We start from the raw sequence: 21,010 nt of genomic DNA on the forward strand, positions 1-21,010 counted from the left end.
ATGCCCCAACTAAAGCAATATCTTATTTGGCAAGGGGAATCTAGAAATGGGAAGACTTCCCCTGCTGACCCAGTCCCATAATTTGCCTTTCTGCGCAAATTATCTTCTTCCTTTATTCCCTCCGTTTTTATTCCATCACTCTCCTAATCCCACTCTCACTCTCCCTTTCAAACTCCGTCGTTCCATTTCTTCCCTCTCAAGGTAACCTATCCATTTCTCCCTCTCGTTGCATTCCCTTCAAACTCATTAGTTACTAAGCTGTTTGATTTGTATTCTGTGCTTCATTTCCGTATTTTGTTTTCCTCCAGTAAAAGATTTTTTGCCATTCCAGTCATGGATGCTTCAACAGATACCACCTCGATGGAATTGCCGTTGGGGTTAGATGCTGATACTGAGGAAGAGTATGCTTCTCAATCCAAATTGCTTCAAGAGTTTACTAGTATCTCCAGCATCGATAAGGCGTGGACTTTTAAGTCCAACAACGGTAGGACTTTGCGATTTTCTCAATTTGCGTTTTTCTCACCAAGTTCCACCGTTTCTCTCAATGATTACTTGTTTTTTGATGCAGGAATTGGCTCCCTGGCTATGTTCTCAGTTAGCCAGGCAAATCTTTTGGCTAACAAAAGAAGGAAATACATTCTGTCTGCTACCATTTCCAAAGAAAGTAGCACTTCTGTGAACTTCCAGTGGAGTCCATTTCCCGTTGAGATGACAGGCGTGTCTACAATGGTTCCGTCACCGTCTGGCTCAAAACTTCTTGTAATTAGGAATCCTGAAAATGAATCTCCCACTACTTTTGAAATCTGGAGCCAGGGTCAGGTTGAAAAAGAATTCCAAATCCCTCAATCTGTTCATGGTCCAGTCTACGTTGATGGATGGTCAGTACTTCTGAAATCCAACATCTTATAGTAGTGGTAGTTTTTTTTTTTTTTTGGGTTGATATGTTCATATATACGTCTTTGCATAGCAGATTTGGAAATGTTCAATGCTTTGTTGTTTACAGGTTTGAAGGAATATCTTGGAACTCTGATGAAACTTTCATAGCTTATGTTGCTGAGGAACCATCTCCCTCTAAACCTAGGTTCAATAGTTTAGGCTATAAAAAAGACACTGCTTCCACAGACAAGGACTGTAGTAGCTGGAAAGGTCAAGGGCAATGGGAGGAGGATTGGGGAGAGACCTATGCAGGAAAAAGGCAACCTGCACTCTTTGTCATCAGCACTAATAGGTGTTGTATTTCTACTCTAGTACAGTGACAAGGTAGCTGCTAGTTTTCCCTGGATGTCCAATCATTAACTTGCTTGTCTTATATTATGAAAGTGGAGAGGTACAACCTGTTAAAGGAGTTGCAAAGTCCTTGAGCACTGGCCAAGTTGTGTGGGCTCCATCAAATCAGTTTTTAATTTTTGTGGGCTGGTCATCAGACCCTAGAAAGCTTGGTATCAAATACTGCTACAATAGGCCATGTGCACTGTATGCGGTTCGGGCACCAGTTTTTAAATCAGAGACCAATGAATTTGAAATCAAGTGGGTTACTCAGCTTTTTTTTTTTTTTTTTTTTTTTTTGCTTGTCAGCTTATTTTCTTGCAACCATTTCATTTGAAGGTCGAGTACTCTAATTATGGTATTAATATAATTTTGGATTTCAAATTATCTTCCAGAATTAGCGGTAATCAAGATTCACCTGTCATCAACCTAACTCAAAGCATAAGTAGTGCCTTCTTTCCATTGTTCAGGTATGTAACACAACTATGTGATTGGGGTGTTACCATGTTCCGTACATTTGAACTCAATCAATGTGTCAGGCTTGTGAAGCACAGTTTTTTCAAATGTTGGAATTTGTTTTCTTGAATATCGAGTTGCTTTCTTAGGGATATGACATGATCCTTCAGTTACTAGGATTCCATGCCCCCTTTTCACTTTGGGATATGACATGATATTTTAGTATAATAAAGAAATCTGGATTTTGATTTAGATGTTTAGTTGCTGCCATCCAGTTTATTTTACTCTGAAAATGTAATTGGCATACTAAACATGTTAATCTCTCTCTTGCACCCCTCTTCCTCTATTTTGCTGTATTAAGCAAATGAATTTGAATGAGCACTGTCCTGTTTTATAGTTTTCATCTTAATCTTATAGATTCTCTTGTAACTGAGAAGCATATGCATAACTCTGAGACTCAATTTTGAATTAATTTCTTCAGGTATGTTTGTAACAGTGTGTTTCGGTTATTGTTTCTTAAGAAGTGGCAATTGCTTGAAATTTTTGTTGACTCTTACTGATGCAAGGTAAATTTCAAAACTAGAACCAAGGGAGAAGAAGAAGAAAAGAATAAGAAGAAGAGAAAACTAGGAGGAAGAAGATAGAAGCTGCATATTTTCATTCATAACCATTTGAGAACAATTTACAACTCTTTAATAGCTGTTAGACCTAGAAAATTACCCTAACACGTGTCTATCCCAATTAACAGCTTTACCAAATAATAAAAGTAATCAAAATACAATTCATAAAGCATAAAATGACAACCCAATATTTTCCACATATCAATCCATCTCCCTTAAAAACTTTGTCCTCAAGGTTCATATCTAGGAACCTCCTCCTGATATCAATGCAAACTTTAAGTGCATTCTTCAGTAGTTTAACTAGCCATTTTTTCAGGCCTTTAGTGGCTTCCCATTCCCTCTCTCTTTTAATACATCAAACATAACTTCAAGACTTCGCAAGTTAATCTTGATAGTTCGGATCTCTACATTCTTGAAATCAGTTGTGTAATAAGCATTGATAAATCTATCAGACACCATCTTTCTAACTACTTCCCAATTTCCATCTTTTATTGAAAATGCTGCTCCAAGAAAAACAACTCTTCCTACAATTCCAACATTAACTCCGTCATTTTCAGCTAAACATTGAAGACACTTGAAAATTAGTCTAACCCGTATTGAGAATCCTATGAGTGTTACAGGCCTGCTCCCTTGCAATCCCTTCTGAAGGACCTCAGCAAGCAATTTCTCAGCTTTGTCAGCTCTGTCAAATGCAACTTCCCATTGGCTGTTTATAACATCAGTTGCAGTCAATAATGATCTTGGGAAAGCCAATGCTATTAGAAGAATGCTTAATACAGTCAACAAGGCACCTTCTCTCATCAACTGTAAGGGCATACCTTCTCTTATTGCAGTGCTCAGTGCAGTCAAGTTCTTGGACTCCCGCACAAGGGCATACCTTTCCAAATTACTATAAGGGCATTCCCAAGGTGTCATAAAACCTTCACCGTGGTACACAAGTTCAGCAAATGCTTGAATAGATTCATCAATGTTATACACGGCTAAAACCACTCCCCCAGCGCCTGTTAAGTTAGAACTTCCTAACTCTGGCTTCTCGTCCCGTCCTTCAAGTACAAACACCAATTTTAATTTGTCAACTCCTTTAATAGCAGCATCAGTTGCCCAATTGCGCAATTGGGCAACACTTGTGGCCACGCCAATCCACAAAAGGAACCACAATCCATGTTTTTGCCTTCCTTAGAAAAAACATGTAAAGCATAGCCACAAACCATATTGTTATTTGGCTCTAAATCTAATTCTTCCATACTATTGAACACATGCGTTTCATTATCAATGTCTCTGTATCTATCATTCATATAAATCAATGAAGTAACAGATTGAAATTGAATACCTATCAAATTAGGCTTTTCATCTCTAACGCCACTACTTTCCTTATTTTCTTCAAGTAATGGGCAAAATGCATAATTGGAATTGCTGCTCTGTTTCTCCCCTTTGTGTAGATTACTTTGACCCGTATCAAAAACAGGTATATTATCCCAATTCTGTATTATTTCTTTCCACTTCCCTTGAACATTTCCTTCAAAATGCAATTTCAGTTTCTGAGATTCAGAAGAAAGAAAGAACGGTACCTCTGGTTGCCGATTCCTTCCATTTTTAGCAGTTAGTTGTTCTCTGTCCGATAAGCAGTGGATGAACTTGAATCAATGTTAAGAGTGGTTTTCTTTCCTTGATGCACCATGTCTTCAGCCTTCAAACCTTCCAAATATTCATAAAACTTTGGGAATTCTAACTTGGTGGATCAAGTAGAGAACTGGTATAGCTGAGTTTCTAGATTTAGGTTTACTGTAGGAGTTGGATTTGGATTAGAAGAACCTTTGGAATTAACGCTTTCATTTGGGTGAGGAATGGAATTTGTGGAGTTTAGATTCGACATCAGAACCTTGAGTTCTTCGGTAATGGAGTTATGATGTTTAAGCATTATCTCTTCCACCATTTGCTCCTGTTTTTTTCTGTACTCAACAAACATGCCTTTTACCATTGATTTAAGATTTTCTTCAATTTTTTCCCAATCTATTGATCTCGCGTTGTCTGGCATTTGATAAGATTTGGATATGGCGGGAATTGAACCATAGGTGAGAGGAAGGTTGCTCTGATACCAAATGATGCAAGGTAAATTTCAAAACTAGAACCAAGGGAGAAGAAGAAGAGAAAACTAGGAGGAAGAAGATAGAAGCTGCATATTTTCATTCATAACCATTTGAGAACAATTTACAACCCTTTCATAGCTGTTAGACCTAGAAAATTACCCTAACACGTGTCTATCCCAAATAACAGCTTTACCAAATAATAAAAGTAATCAAAATACAATTCATAAAGCATAAAATGACAACCCAATATTTTCCACATATTACTTACTAACCTAAATCTGCAATTTTAGGTTTGACAGTTAATTAATGATGGTTGAGCAATAACCTTCATCACCATCTAACAACCATGCTGTTAACTGGGAAGTTCATATGCATGCAGTTTAAACAGCAGCCAGTTAGTTCATTGCATTTTTTTTGTGCATGTGTATTTTCCATGATAAACACATACTTAAGGTTCCTTTTATGTATAGTCTGCATAAATGATCATTGAGCTATGGATTATTTTATTTAATATAAAATGTAAAACATCCTTCCAGCTGATTTTATATTTATCATAATCAGTCCAGATGGAAAGTTTCTTGTATTTGCGTCTGCAAAGAGTTCTGTAGATTCTGGAGCTCATTCAGCAACAGATTCGCTTTATAAAATTGATTGGCCTGTTGATGGACAATTCAATTCACCTATACAAATTGTAGATGTGGTGAGTTCTTTATTTATTAGCTTCTTAAGTAAATTTGGTGAACTCTCTTGGAAGGTATAGACTTATTTGAATGTAACTGCTTGCTTTCCCTATGCATCTGTGAGCAATTTATGAAGGTTAATTTCCTTTGGAGCATCTGTAAGCAATTGCATTTGTAGGATGGGCACTTTTTGTGAGCTTAAATGATAAAATAATGGAAAAAGAAAATTCTATTTGGTCTGTACTTCTTTTCTTTTGCTGATTTTGTTGGAAAATGGGTTTTTGTTATTGGGTGAATTAACTAGCTGTTGCCACAATTTGCTTATGATGAAAATTGATATGTTTGCTGATCAGTGGTCACATTACCTTCTTTCCATTGAAAGTGGCAATGTGCAGTTTAAAGCAAAAGATAATTCCTAGTTTGCCGCCATTTTGAAACTCATTGGTTTCCATATATCTTAAAGGAATAGATATTTCCTAGTTTTTCTTAGTATGGAACTCACTATGTTGTAGCACTCTCAAATAAATAAAGGGAAGTGGGAGTAACCACATCTCCAACTCTTCTCCATTACTTTCATCATCGAACCATCAGGGAGTATTTGCCTACTTGTAATGTAGAAAGAAAAGATCTCATTCATACTTGAACAATATGTTTACTTATGGTCAGGCAAGATATTTTTCCAGGGGTTTTCTTATAGATGTGCATTGGTGCAGTGCCATTCACAGTTAGATATTGAGAAAAGATACTAAGAGTTTTTTTCCTATAATCCTTGCAGATTCCTGTTGTGCAGTGCGCAGAGGATGGTTGTTTCCCTGGACTTTATTTTTCAGGGTTTCTTAGAAGTCCATGGCTCTCTGATGGATGCACTGTGATTATATCTTCAGTGTGGGGCAGCAGTCTAGTTTTACTTTCTGTGAACATTCTAAGGTAAATTCCAAGAGTCATTGTCTTTTCACATGTCGATGGTCTTCTATAATCTTCTGCTGTACTATACAACCTGATACTATCATAAAATTACAGTGGGGAAGTAAAACGCATTAGTCCTATTGACTCAAAATTTTCATGGAATTTTCTTGGGCTCGATGGGGACAACATTATTGCTGGTAAACCAGATGCTGATTTTACTTGTGATCTGTTCTACTAAAGTGAACAGAACTGAGATAAATAAATTCCATTTTCATTTTTATGCCAGTGTCTAGCAGTCCGATAGACCCGCCTGAGATCAGGTATGGTTATCTGGATGAGAAAGAAACTAAAAAGGCCACATGGAGCTGGTTCGACATAAGCCCGGTGTTCAGATGCTCTGAGAAGGTATGTACTACTGGCTTCCACATGATATACTATACACTTAGAATTTTGTTTTATTATTATTCTTTTAGTGATAGAACTCCTTGATGCAGGTTAAATCCCTTCTCTCCTCTCGTCAGTTTGATATATTGAAGATTCCAGTCAAGGATGTTTCCAGTTGCCTGACAAAAGGTATTATATGCTTTACGTGTTACATATCAACTGAACTAATTGACATAAGATAGATATGATACTCCTAGTAACCGACTAATTCTGTAATTCATACAGCCTGTGCGTCCATATAATGTTGATAACAATCTGGTATGCACGTGCTTTCTGGTAATTAGTACAGTTTTTAGAAAAGTTGTTTGTATTGTTTTGATTTTGATTTTGTTGCATGTGAAGTGGGAATTTCAGGGATTTCTTTTGTTGAAAAGCCGGCAAGATAATACCATAGATGTTATGTTACTTTCAGTTTTTCACTATAAGTTCAGTTTTTCCATGACTAATTAAGTGAGGTTTTGCCAAATTATGAACTATGAAAGGATTTTATTTATTTATTTTTTTGCAGTTGTATTCATTTATACTAATGATAAATGGATATTTTCCTTCTCCATTTGAATAATTTCTAAAGATCTTAGAACATCTGCTTTTAAGATGCTAACATTAATCTACAGCATTGATAAAAATTGATTGGAGGCCTGTGTATAATATCTGTCCGCAGGTGCTAGCAAACCTTTTGAAGCTATATTTGTGTCTTCTAACTCCACGAAAGGTGCTTGTGATCCATTAATAGTCATGCTGCATGGAGGCCCGCATTCTGTTTCAGTGTCGAGCTTCTCAAAGTCTTTGGCATTTCTCTCTTCAATAGGTTACAGCTTGTTGATTGTAAATTACAGGTCAGTAAAAGCTTTAAACGTCTAGCTTTTTAAGTTTATTTAATTTTACACTGATTCTTCTGAACCACATTTTGATAGAGAAGGGGGGCTAAAGAAGGAGAGATTTTGTAGTTTAGTTCAGCCTAAAGAGCTAAGGGTGTATGTGCGTAAGAAGCAACAGCAGAATTAGCTAGTTTGCAAGTTAGTTACATATAGAGGTATATTGAGGGAAAGAGTTAGTTGCAACCTAAGGGGGGTGATCTGGACAGTACATAGGGGCTGTTTCATACATATGGTTAGGAATCTGTTAAGTGCATACCACTGCAGGTCTCTATTCCGATAGAGGAGGAGTTTCTATCCTTAGAAGATTGAGATCATTTGAATCCAATTTTCCTATTTAATTGGATATAATAAAAGCTTGTTTCCTTCTATCTTGCTGTGTTCTTGTTGATATTTGCTATATCTGTGTTTTGTTTGCGATAGAGAATGTGCTAACAGTGGACAAGTTTTGGGTGTTGACAGCGGACCTGAGGAATTACAGGTGTATAAGCTGTGGCACATAGCCTGAATAGTTCCTTTTTCCTTCTTGGTTTCCTGCTGTTATGTTCAAAGAAAATGATGTCTATGTTGTTATTGTCTTCTCGAAAAATGCCCACTCTGAACCATTTAGCTCAAATAATTTGTTGTTTAAGGCACAAGTGATTACCTATTTGCTTTCACTTTTCATGATGAGCATATACTATAAAGTTCATTTTGGGTTCACTTTCTGAAGCTAGAAAACTTATGTTTTTTGTATACCAAATCATGTCTCTACATGCTGCCAGAATTTTCTGACTCTGTGATTTGTCTCAGAGGTTCATTAGGATTTGGTGAAGAAGCATTGCAATCTCTTCCAGGGAAAGTTGGGTCCCAGGTCGTATCTTTCTCCTCTTTCTCTTCCTCTTTTCTTCTAATTTTTTTTCTTTATCACTCTCTATTAATCTTCTAGGGTTAGGTTGTATCAATAGATATAAACTCATTCCCTACTGCCCCGTCTTTCATTTTTCTGTAAACTGGAATCCTTATTTGATATTTTTAAATGATACTAACTAAATTTATAGCTCAGGTTGTCATATGGTGATTAATCTTTAGCTTATTATCCACAGGATGTCACCGATGTACTTACAGCTATAGATCATATCATTGACACGGGTCTTGCTACCCCCTCAAGCATAGCTGTGCTTGGTGGTTCCCATGGTGGCTTTCTTACGACACACTTAATTGGACAGGTAAAGTATTTATTAGCAGAATCATTCCAATGTGTCCTATTGATAGCAAGTTCCAGGTATTACTATCACACACATGTCTTAAGTTATATATTTTTATAATCTGCAGGCACCCGAAAGGTTTGTTGCAGCAGCTGCGAGAAATCCTGTTTGCAACCTTGCATCAATGGTTGGTACAACAGATATTCCTGATTGGTGCTATTTCGAAACTTACGGGATTGAGGGGAAAAAGAAATATACAGAGGCACCTTCAGTAGAGGACTTGGCCATCTTGCATAGCAAGTCTCCCATTTCACACATTGCAAAGGTACTCCAGAGTAGCTTTCACTAGGGCCCAAACCACGCGTCCCCTAATTCCCAAATTACGATTATTATATTCTCTATCATTCATGGTCCAATTCAAATTAAAATGAAGAGCATGATTTGCATTTCTAACTGTGTAGACTGTAAAATGAACTATGCAAGCATGGTCATTTTCAGGCAACTGAACAAGAAAGATATTTAACAATGACTGCAGGTGAAGACACCAACAATATTTCTTATTGGGGCTAAGGATCTTCGTGTGCCGATGCCTAATGGCGTGCAAGTAAGATTCGTAACCCTCTCAATTAAAATCCATGATTAACAAATTATTTTACTTTTATGATGACAAAAAATGCTTAATTGTGTTATAACTGTGTAGTATGCACGGGCATTGAAAGAGAAAGGAGTAGAGGTTAAAATTCTGATTTTTCCTGATGATGTTCATGGAATTGATAGGTAAATATTATCCTTTGCATACTTGTCAATCTTATAGAGCTTTGAAGTTATGTCATGGTGCATGTTTGTTTCTGCAGGCCGCAATCTGACTTTGAAAGCTTCCTTAATATTGGGGTATGGTTCAAGAAATACTGCAAATGAAGGACATATCTCTGCCTGAGATGAGCACAACTCAACTGTGATTCTTATGTTAAATGGGAAAATAAAATACATGTATAAAGTATCAATTCCATTACTTCTTGTTATGGTACCAGAGCACGCTCTGCTTGATCTCTTCTTCTTCGTCAATCTCATTTTGGAATTTTCTTCTTTTCTTTGAAAATAATTTTGTTTTTCCTTATATGGATCGATAGTTTTTTGCGTCTCTGAATCTTGATCAATCATGAGTCAAAGTTCAAGTTTCGATACTCGTTCTTCTCGTCCAACACCGCCGCCTTAGAAATTGCTAAAGAAAGATGATCATTTTGTTGATTTTTCTCTGAATCTCACTAATCGGTACTACATGCATTCTAGCGAGAACCCTAGCCTGGTGATGGCTCCCCCAAATATGGGCGTGGTGAAGAAGTTGGTGAGTTGCTTCTTTGGGGGATAAATCAATCTTGCTTATCATTTTTGTAAAAGGTTTCGTTGAAAGAGCTTGGTAAGAATATCGATGAGTTTTAACTATCAGAACAAGATCAGCTTGAACCTTCTCATGCAAACACAGTAAATTTCGATGTGCTTAGAACTTTAAAGAATACAGAATTATGAAGCAATAGCAGTCTTGTTATCACAATACAAAACGGTGGATGTTGAAGGTGGAAACCTAATAGAAGTTAATAGATACACTAGCCATTGTATTTCACAATTTCTAACTACTAATGCTCTATATTTAGCCTATATTGAATTGCACAACGAGAAACCACTAGTTTTTTTTTTTTTTTTTTACTTTTCCATGTAACAAATCTTCTCATATTAGGACATCCCAGCCAATCCGAGTCACTAAATCATCGAAGCTGCATTGTTGAATCAGAAGGAAAAATAATCCTTGAGCATGACTCCTTTTAATGTACTTAAGAACTTTTATAGCGGCTTGGTAATGTATGTTAGTAGGAGATTCAAGCAACTGATCAAATGATTTATATGAGCAGATCTATCATGTAACAGAACACCATTTGTTTTTATAATCTCATTCAACAATCCATGAGAACACTTGATGACTTTGATGCTAATAACCCTGCATCAGAAAGCAATTGTAATGCATACTTCCTTTGGTTAATAAGAATACCGGTTTTATTCCTACAAACTTCAATTCCCAATTTTAATTTTAAGTCTTTGATCTTAAAAGGGATAATACTCATTTAGGTCCCAAACTAAAATTTCAAAGTCAATTAAAACCTTAAACTATCAAAATTATTAATCAGGTTCCTGAACTAAGTAAAAATCATCAATTCAGTCCTCATCCTAATAAAAAATTATCAATTGAGTCCTCATCGAAAAGTCATTCGGTTGAACAATTTCAAACTATCTTCTCCAAATCCATTTTGAGTCAACAAAGAGATTACTACAGTCAATATCATATAGTCACAGTTTCTGATTTTAGGATAGCATAAGGATTCAATTGATGATTTTTGCTTAGTTCTGAGACTTAATTGATGATTTTGATAGTTTAAAGTCCTAATTGACTTTAAAGTTTTAGTTTAGAGGCTAAAATGAGTGTTATCAAAATCAAAACTAACTGATTTAACCCACTTTGAAGTTTTAGTTTAACTCTCATTTTAACCTCTGAACTAAAACTTCAAAGTCAATTAAGACTTAAATTATCAAAAGCATCAATTAAGTCTCTGAACTAAACAAAAATTATCAATTGAATCCTTATGTTATCTTAAAATTAGAAATCGTGACTATATGCTATTGACTATAATGATCTTTTTGTTAACTCAAAATGGATTTGGGGAAGATAGTCTCAAACTGTTTAACTGAATGATTTTCGATGAGGACTCAATTGATGATTTTTGTTTAGGATGAAGACTCAATTGATGATTTTTACTTAGTTTAAAGACCTGATTGATAATTTTGATAGTTTAATATCATAATTGACTTTTAAACTTTAGTTTGGGAATCCAAATGAATATTATGCCTTTTTTTTATTTTTTAATTATTTAATTTAAAATATATGAAATGGTGCACCAACTCTACGTACTTTTCAACTCTAGAGTACCCTGCCCAAATAATTAGCCCGGCAAGAGAAATAGGCCAAAACAGCAGACATCAGAACAAGGCAGTCTTGATGCTCCGCCAGTCCATCGCATACAACTGCAGTTTCTAGTTTGAAACCCCAAGCACCATTCCATGAAACCCTTCACCCTTTTCCTCATAAGTATCAAAAACCTCGGTATACAATTTTCTACATACAATTCCTGAAATTAAAGAAGAAGAATGTTTGTGAAACTTCAGTTAGATACCAATTGCTTCCTCATATGCAACTCCACCAGGACTTCACCAAATTTTGGAGTTTCAGTTTCCTCAAATGGAGGACTCTCTGTTTCTCCTCTTGAAAATGTCGAACCCATTAAGAAAATCAAGCAACAAAGGCTCCTCGAAACATCCAATGGAGCCGTTAAGAAGTTCAATATAATTCACAAACAGGTTTGCGATAAAGTAAGTGCCTTTGAAAATAAACCTGGGTCTGGAAAATCGGATTTGGAGAAGAACTCAGATAGGGAACAGAAAGAATACACCTGGGATGATGCTAAAACTGCGAATAAGAAGAATTTCGGACCTAAATTGAGAGGGATCACTGGCAATGGTTCTGCTGAGAAAGTGCACACCAAGTGTTCGACGAAATACGCTAACTACGGTGGTTGTATCCCATCAATTTTGAATGCTCTGGATACAATTGAAGACTTGGATGAGGCAATGAAACCATGGGAAGATACACTTAGTAACAAAGAAAGGAGCATAATTTTGAAGGAGCAGTCTAATTGGAAACGAGCTATGGAGATTTTTGAGTGGCTCAAGAGAAAAGGTTGTTATGAATTGAATGTGATTCATTATAACATTATGATCCGAATTCTTGGAAAAGCAAAGCAATGGAACCATCTTGAATGCTTGTGCAATGAAATGTATCTGAAACAGATTTCTCTTATCAATTCAACATATGGTACCTTGATTGATGTTTATAGCAAGGGTGGTCTTAAAGAAGAGGCGCTTCATTGGCTCGAGAAAATGACTGATCAAGGAATGGAACCTGATGAAGTAACAATGGGGATTGTTATGCAAATGTACAAGAAGGCAGGGGAGTTCAAAAAAGCCGAGGGCTATTTCAAGAAATGGTCGATAAGCGAATCCTTGAAACGTAAAGGAAGTGATAGAAAAGTGAATGACACCAAAGGGAATGTTCCTTTGAGTTCATACACTTATAATACATTGATAGACACATATGGGAAAGGTGGGAAACTTAAAGAGGCGTCGGAGACGTTTTCGGAGATGATTAGTAAAGGGATTGTGCCTACAACGGTTACTTTCAATACTATGATTCACATTTCTGGTAATCATGGCGAGCTTAAAGATGTAGTAGGACTAATGCGTAAGATGGAAGAGCTCCGGTGCCCACCTGATACACGGACGTATAACATTCTTATTTCGCTTCATGCTAAACATGATGATATAAACATGGCCGTTCGGTACTTTAAAACAATGAAAGGACATGAATTGCAACCGGACCTTGTGAGTTACCGCACCCTGTTGTATGCCTTATCGATAAGGCATATGGTTGATGATGCGGAAGCTCTAGTGTTGGAGATGGATGAGAAGGGCTTGGAGATTGATGAGTATACACAATCTGCTTTGACTAGAATGTACATAGAAGCTGGGATGCTTGAAAGGTCATGGTTATGGTTCGAAAGGTTTCATCTTGCAGGAAGTATGAGCTCGGATTGTTATTCTGCTACCATCGATGCATATGGGGAGCGTGGACATATCACGGAAGCCGCTAAAGTTTTCACTTGCTGCCTGGAGCAGAATAGGCTTACTGTTCTTGAGTTCAATGTGATGATTAAAGCATATGGTTTGGCAAAGAATTATGATAAAGCTTGTGACTTGTTTGATAGCATGGAAAGGCACGGGGTAGTTCCCGATAAATGTAGCTATAGTTCTCTCATACAAATATTAGCAAGCGCCGATTTACCAGAAAAGGCGAATCACTATCTGAGGAACATGCAAGAGGCTGGACTGGTTAGTGATTGCATCCTATTCTGTGCTGTGATCTCAAGCTTTGTGAAGTTAGGTAAACTAGAAATGGCAGAGGATCTTTATAAGATGATGATTAGCTTTGATGTGAAGCCGGATGTTATAGTGTACGGGGTGTTGATAAATGCTTTTGCTGACACCGGAAGTGTTAAAGAAGCTACGAGTTACGTTGATGCGATGAAAAGAGCTGGGTTGCCAGGAAATGCAGTCATATACAACTCCTTGATCAAGCTCTACACTAAAGTACGCTACTTGAGAGAAGCATTAGAAACATACAAGCTACTTCAATCATCAGACACGGGTCCTGATGCGTATTCTTCGAATTGTATGATTGATCTCTACAGTGAGCAGTCTATGGTCAAACAAGCAGAAGAGATATTTGAGAGCATGAAGAGAAAAGGAAATGCAAATGAGTTTACTTATGCAATGATGCTGTGCATGTACAGAAGACTTGGGAGGTTTGAAGAAGCCATTCAAATTGCAAAACAGATGAGAGAATTGGGACTTTTGACTGATTTGTTGAGCTGTAATAATGTGGTTGGGCTGTATGCATTGGATGGAAGATTCAAAGATGCTCTAGGAACTTTCAAGGAAATGATAGGAGCTGCTATACAACCAGATGATTCTACTTTTAAATCTCTTGCAATTGTTTTAGTTAAATGTGGAATATCAAAGCAAGCTATTGGCAAGCTGGAAGCAACAAGAAAGAAGGATCCTTGCAATGGCTTACAAGCATGGCTAACAGCTCTCTCTACTGTAGTTGAGGTAGAGGATGATGACAGTTATGATCAGTGACGGTCTTGGGATTCACTGACTGAGGGTGCTCCAATGTCTATGAGTGCTTAAAGTGTCTTTGTTCAAAAAAAAATTAGAGCTCCATACACAAGATCAATGGAGTTTTCGAGCGATTAGTGGATGCTTAAGCACTCTCCCCAACATCTGTCCTCCAGTTCATCACAACTCCACTTTTGGGAAGAAAACGAAAGTTTAGGTTGTAGTCTTGTAGATTATATACTCTGTTCTTGTCCTTGTAATAGATGTAGTGATGTATCAAAGTGCAAATGGGCTGTATAATTTTGAACTATTATTGCCTTAATCAAACTGCTGCATTGCTGTGATAATAAGGTAAATTACAAACATGGTCTGTCAACGTTGACCTCACTCTTTTAGCTCTTGAAATTCAAATCCGGACATGAAAGTTACTAAAATTCATCTTTTACTAAGGATTCTTTCAATTTTTCAAATTAACTATTTTCCTAGCTTTCTCTTACCAAACAATTATTTTCTTTCTTCTAATGAAACCTAAATGTTTAAAATTAAAAACTTCAAAAATTGAAGTGGAGTTAATTGGTAAAAAAGACTTCTATGTTTGTAAAACTACAAACTTTAAAAACTTCTATATCCTATCATAGGGTTAGGAATCATAAAGAAAGTGAGCCAAAATTGGGAGACCATAGGTGTAATTTACCCAGTGATGATAAAGATCATATTAATGATATTTTTTTCTGTTGAGCAAGTTGTCACTTTGGACCCCTCCTGAGCAAGTTGATTTTAGTGCCTACAACCCAGACTGTTCTATGCTGAAAGAATATACTTTCAGCACTAATTAAAGCTGGTTCGACTGGAAATAGCTCCTAATAGTCTAAGCTAGGCTTGATTTATTTAGATTTTAGAGCCTATTTGGTTCAATAATTCATATGTACATCATCATTTTAGTGTCAAATTAATGATTATTTTGAATCTAGATGTAATCAGTTTCCTTGGATATGGGAGATGAAGATGGAACTTCAGATAATAAAACAAAGAACTTGAAGCCAAACAAAGAAGATAATAAGCAAGAATCAAATCTCAATTCAACTAAATTCAAGAGACTACATATACAAACATGAAAAAGCAGAAAGATCTACAAATCTAACATGTACAAACATCAGCCTGTGTCTTCAATTCATGTTTCCGTTAGATCAAATCCGACTCACCTGTGTTCATATTCTCCGTTTTTCACACAGAAGTTTCAGTATGCCATTGAAGCACAATATCTTCAAGTCTATCTTTCAATTCCACCCACTGAACCTCCTCAAATTCTAAACCACCGCCTTCAACCACCTTCACTTCCACCACCAACAGCTTCTCTGCTATTTCTAATAGCTCAAACATCAAAATCAACCTTCCTTTTCCTAACCCGATTGCCCCTCCTTTGCCTTCTTCAACTCTATACCCTAATTTTCCCCCAATTTCTCTTACTCTCTCCGTCGTCGTCTCCATTGTCTCCTTTGAAGTGAATCTCTTGTCTTTTCTCCGTGTAATTTCAAAAAGTCCGGATAGATCTAATCCAGACGACAGAGAAATTATGTCAAAAGCGTTAATACTTGATAGATCGAATTTGAATGATTTCATGCGGTCTAAATCAAATAAGCTACTTGGGGTTGGTGACTGGTAATTCTTCAAGAACCATGAATGATTCATTAGTTGTTCTATGCTCATTCTTGTATTCGGATTCGGATCTAAAAGCTGATTTATCATCGATTTAGCTGATTTTGTAATCGGAGACGGCATCTGATATTCTCGCCGTTGAATCTTCTTATACATCAACGTCATATTGCTATCATCGAACGGCAATTTCGCCGACAAGAGGAAGAAAAGAATTACCCCACAAGACCACGCGTCTGCTCTTCCTCCGTCGTATCCCCGCCGTGCCATAACCTCTGGAGCCGTAAAAGCAGGCGTACCACACGCCGTTTGAAGGACGCTCCAGTTATGCGCCTCGGCCAAAGCCGAAAGCCCAAAATCGGACACTTTTAGGTTGCCATCGGCGTCGAGGAGGAGATTCTGCGGCTTGACGTCACGGTGAGCGACGCCGTTCTGGTGGCAGAATTGTAAAGCGGAGCAAAGCTGTTGAAAATAACGGCGAGCCTTAGATTCAGGAAGCTTACCGCGTTGAAGAACTTTAGAGAAAAGCTCTCCGCCTAGGGCAAGCTCCATGACGAGATAGATTTTGGTTTTCGTCGCCATAACTTCATAGATTTTCAAGACATTCGGGTGATGTTGAAGGCGGCGCATAGCGGAGATCTCACAGATGATTCTTGGCTCCATTATAGAATCCATCCGTAATTTATCGATAATTTTGATAGCGACGAGCTTGTTATCGGCGAGAGTCCGAGCAGCATATACCTTAGCAAAGCTGCCCCGACCAAGCATCCGGCCCAATTCATATCTGTTGAGGAGGTTAGAAGGAAGGGTGGAGGAGGTGGTTCTGGATAGAGGTGGTTGAGGTGGCGGCTGGACCTGTGGTTCCATTGCCGGAGTGTGGTGGCGGAGAACGGAAGGTATATAGAAACAGCTGCAAATATAACTTCACGGGGCAGAGAATAGAGAAGTAGGCAAACTGGTTTTTATAAGGTTGAATTAGTCGGTAGGGCTCATTTACAACTGAGCTGACGTCGATTTTTTAATCTCTTCTTCCTAAATTGCCCTTCTTGTTAGAATAAATCTTTTTAAATTACCGCATTACTGTATACCAAATAACTATTTTTAACAGCTGTTTTGTTGTCACAGTTACATAAAAATGGGGTTTTAAAAAAAAAAATAAAATGGATTTAAACTATGAATAATTATTTTATTTCAAAAAAATTATGAATATTTTTTTTTTATATAGTAGGATTACAGTCAGAATTTATTTGGATAAATATTATATTTATTAGTTCACTATCTATACATACATATATACTATAAATAAATTGCATAATATATAGTAAGGAATATAATTTCATATGATTTGTTAGTTATCTGAATATTTCTCACTGTGTGTGTTACCAAATAAAACTGAATTTTATTCTTATCCTGTATAACTCATTACAATTATATGTAGTTAAATTTTTATAGTAATAAAGTTCAAAAATTTTCATTCATAAAGAAATATAATTTTTTTTTGGAAACCATAAAGAAATATAATTGACAAGTTAGATATTGAATATTTTGACATGCATTCTTCATGATTCAATAAAAAGACATATATTTTTAATAATAATTCTATTATTATTATTAAATGCAAAAAAAAAAAATCATGAAACTTTTGAATATTTCCTTTCCTTTTCCTTTCCTTTTCTTTTTTCATTTGGCAAATCAAACTAACTCTCAATTATAATAAGGTGATGTTTGATTCAATTGTTCAATTTTATTATTTGTTTACTTTTTAGATGTTTGTTGTTGTTATTGGTAAAGTTAACTAACATTTTTTTTTAAAGTGGCTATAAGGACATCTCCAACCTAAATAGTTTCTCTTTATATCTATTTTTCATTTTTCCATTTGCTATTTCTATTTTTTTCAACCTACTACTCTACTTTCTAGTAGAAAAAAATATTTTCCACTTTATTTCATTTATTTTAACAATTTTATAAATATGATATTATTTGTTAACATTTATTAATATTATTATCATTTATTTGTTCACATTTATTAATATTATTTTTATTATTAATATGATAGTGAAAAACTTCATCCATGCATCTTGACGCGGAAAATAGTTGTTTAGCTAAACTTGAAGATTTATTGTAGAATCTCCAAGTTAGCTTCCTTTTTTTAACTTCCATAAAAGAAGTGTCATCTCCAAACATAACAAATCTCCTTTTAAGTTAGCATAACTATGATTGGTGACAGAGAGTCATGTATTATTCTTGGGGTAAATTACAATAATGGCCTCTGACTTTGATCTTACTTTTATTATGGTCTATAAACTATAAAATCGGACATCATGGCTCTTTAACTTTACACTTCACTAATATAATGGCTCATATTACTATTCAACAAAATAACTACTCTAATATAGCTGGTAACCCTATATTTTAGAGCTCATGAAAATGACATTTTAAGGAACTTTAATGTCTTGAGCATAATGAATCCTCTATCGACTATTCAACCAATTTCATTCTACACCGTCCTTTTATAATATCCTCAGTCAACTAACAATGAAATTGGCTTCTCACGATTATGCTTTATGGAAAGTGACAATGATGTCTTTACTTAAAAGCAATGGCTTTGCCATCATATTGATTCGACTAAGATTCTGCCTTCGAAGATGCCCACTAATAACTCGAGGAATCCATTGTATTCACTATGGGATCGTGTTTTTAATTTTGTTATTAACATGAGAGACAGTTGGAAGGAAATCGAGTTTATCAATTTTCTGCTGAATCTAACATCAACTATACTAAGGTTCAAAAGTCAAATGGTTACCAATATCATATCAACATGAGAGACAGTTGGAAGGAAATCAAGTTCATCAATTTCCTGCTCAATCTAACATCAACTGTACTAAGGTTCAAAATTCAAATGTTTACCAATATCATGGGAAAAAGAATTATGGCAAGGACATGTTGTTGATCAATGTTTTAAAAAATATGGATATCCTCTAATTTTAAAGGCAAGAAGCGATCTGGTGCTAATGTAAGAGTAAGAGGATGGTTCATTTGTTCCTCAAAACTCTCAAAGTACAGTAGAAGTTACTTTTGAGAAATATGCAAAGTTATTTGATATTTTACAACAATTTGATCAACCTAAAGTCACCACTTCACTTAATTATGTCTAGTTTTGTTTCTCCACAACAATCCATCAATTTGCTTCAGTCAAATTTTGATTCAGGCAAGTCTGGCATTAATTTTTTATTAGCTTGTGTTTATTTTGATTTAACTGTTGATTTTGGAGCAATAAATCATGTTTTTAACATGAAAAGTTGTTTCATTGTTCTTACTAATATACTTGCTAAAGTAGTACTTACGTAAAAATCCAACTTTGGAAGCTACACAAAAAGGATTAATATGCCTGAATACTGGTCTAATATTGAGGGATGTGATATATATCCTTATGTTCATTTTTAATTTACTTTCAGTTAGTAAATTGTTACAAGATAATAGTTGTTTTGTTGTTTTGAGACTAACATAGGTATTTTCTAGGATGCAATCTACAAGACGATGATTGGTCCAACTAGTTTACATTAGGGTTTATGTCATTCTAATAAAGCACAACACAAATATCACTAATACATTGTTTCTTGCAATCTTCTAGTCATTTACATCCAGGGGCGGATCTAGGGGGGTAGGGGAGGGTCTCCCGACCCTCCGACCCTCCGGAACACCCTTGACGAATAGTGGTTCAGTCCCGAGAAGCCCCCCCAAAATAGTTAAAATTAATACTTATAATGTAGAATGTAATTATATAACATAAAACTAAGTTTGCATAGTTGGTTGTAGTGATGGGTAAAGGCATCTCTACATCCAAGTGGTCTTGCGTTCAAATCTCTCTTTCTTCACTTTTTATCACATTTTAATTTTTTCCCTTAAATCTCATTCTCCTTTAAAAATATCAATATTAAATATCATTTTTAATCATTATTAACCTCATTCTCCTTTATTATTTTTAATTATATTTTTTAGTTACAAAATTCATGACCGAGAAAACAATTTGATGAATAATTTCTCCGATTGACCAAACTTGTCAACGTTAGGGATAAAATTGCTCTTGACTGCCAATATTAAGGGTAAAATTGCACCATTTTATACGTTAGAGGTAAAATTATTCTTAGGTGTAAACATTAGAGTATTTTTGCACCTTATCCTTACTTCATATTGAATCTTAGTTGTTTTGTACCTTAATTTTTCCAATTATGATCAAATTTACCCTTATATTATCAAAAATTTGAAAATTTCGATTCGACTACTATGAATCAAAGCCTTAAGTCGTTATTAAAAAAAAAATCTTCATGCAATTGAGCCCCTCCGGACCTTGAGCTCTGGCTCCGCCACTGTTTACATCATTTTAATAAGAACTCTTTTCCTTTATGGCATTATATGTTATGGCATATTTTTGACTCAAGATTGAAAATAATGTGTAAAGATTTACCTTATAATAAATAAAACTTGTGATGAATTTGATTGTGCTATCCATCCTTTAGCAAAACATAAACGTTTGCAGTTTCCTATTAGTAATTCTGCTTCTGAAGCTAATTTTGATTTAATTAACTTGGATGTTTGGGGTCCTTTGCAATTACCTTCTATTTTGGGATATAGATACTTTCTCAGTATTATTGATGATCATAGAAGATATACATGGGTATATTTTTTTTATCTTCTAAAGCTATTAAAAAGTTTTATCATTTTGTTTTACTCAATTTTAAGTTAAAACCAAAATCATACGTTCTAACAATTTGATGCTTCTATAGGAGTGGTTCATCAAATTTCTTGTTCATACGTTCCGCAGCAAAGCAACATAGTTGAGTGCAAGCATCAATATTTGCTGAATGCTTTCATGGCACTAAGATTTCAAGCAGGATTTACAAATTTCTTTTTGGTCAAATTGTGTGTTGCATGTTGTCCATTTGGTTAATATGTTACCAACTCCTATTTTGAATGATAAATCTCCATATATTATCTTGTATGGTATAATACCTTATTAAAATTCTTTACAAGTTTTTGGTTCCATACCTTATGCTA

The 21,010-nt window shown here is 35.6% G+C and overlaps 3 protein-coding genes across 4 annotated transcripts; 2 read left to right on the forward strand and 1 right to left on the reverse strand.

Annotated features, from left to right (window-relative positions):
- The first annotated feature begins 39 nt into the window (after positions 1-39).
- LOC136219639 (acylamino-acid-releasing enzyme) lies at positions 40-9,663 on the forward strand. 2 transcript variants are annotated; one of them, XM_066007115.1, is made up of 18 exons: positions 40-201; positions 309-484; positions 569-878; positions 1,004-1,228; positions 1,321-1,527; positions 1,662-1,736; positions 4,991-5,129; positions 5,885-6,036; positions 6,130-6,212; positions 6,302-6,420; positions 6,510-6,588; positions 7,121-7,295; positions 8,127-8,187; positions 8,420-8,542; positions 8,649-8,846; positions 9,057-9,125; positions 9,222-9,298; positions 9,376-9,663. In XM_066007115.1, exons 1-18 carry the CDS (start codon positions 47-49, stop codon positions 9,437-9,439), a joined length of 2,487 nt encoding a protein of 828 aa, XP_065863187.1. In that variant the 5' UTR covers positions 40-46; the 3' UTR covers positions 9,440-9,663. The 2 variants fall into 2 exon arrangements, with proteins under 2 accessions (XP_065863187.1, XP_065863188.1); XM_066007116.1 differs by having other exon boundaries at positions 71-201; positions 332-484.
- Positions 9,664-11,180: 1,517 nt separating this feature from the next.
- On the forward strand, positions 11,181-14,788 carry LOC136219638 (pentatricopeptide repeat-containing protein At3g23020). The gene has a single exon (XM_066007114.1). The coding sequence runs from the start codon at positions 11,717-11,719 to the stop codon at positions 14,321-14,323; it is 2,607 nt and encodes an 868-aa protein (XP_065863186.1). The 5' UTR covers positions 11,181-11,716; the 3' UTR covers positions 14,324-14,788.
- Positions 14,789-15,356: 568 nt separating this feature from the next.
- LOC136219640 (CBL-interacting serine/threonine-protein kinase 7-like) lies at positions 15,357-16,896 on the reverse strand. The gene has a single exon (XM_066007117.1). It carries the CDS (start codon positions 16,820-16,822, stop codon positions 15,527-15,529), a length of 1,296 nt encoding a protein of 431 aa, XP_065863189.1. The 5' UTR covers positions 16,823-16,896; the 3' UTR covers positions 15,357-15,526.
- Positions 16,897-21,010: the final 4,114 nt, after the last annotated feature.

The sequence above is a fragment of the Euphorbia lathyris genome, chromosome 2 (genome assembly GCF_963576675.1).
Source record: "Euphorbia lathyris chromosome 2, ddEupLath1.1, whole genome shotgun sequence".
NCBI classification, from domain to species: Eukaryota; Viridiplantae; Streptophyta; class Magnoliopsida; order Malpighiales; family Euphorbiaceae; genus Euphorbia; species Euphorbia lathyris.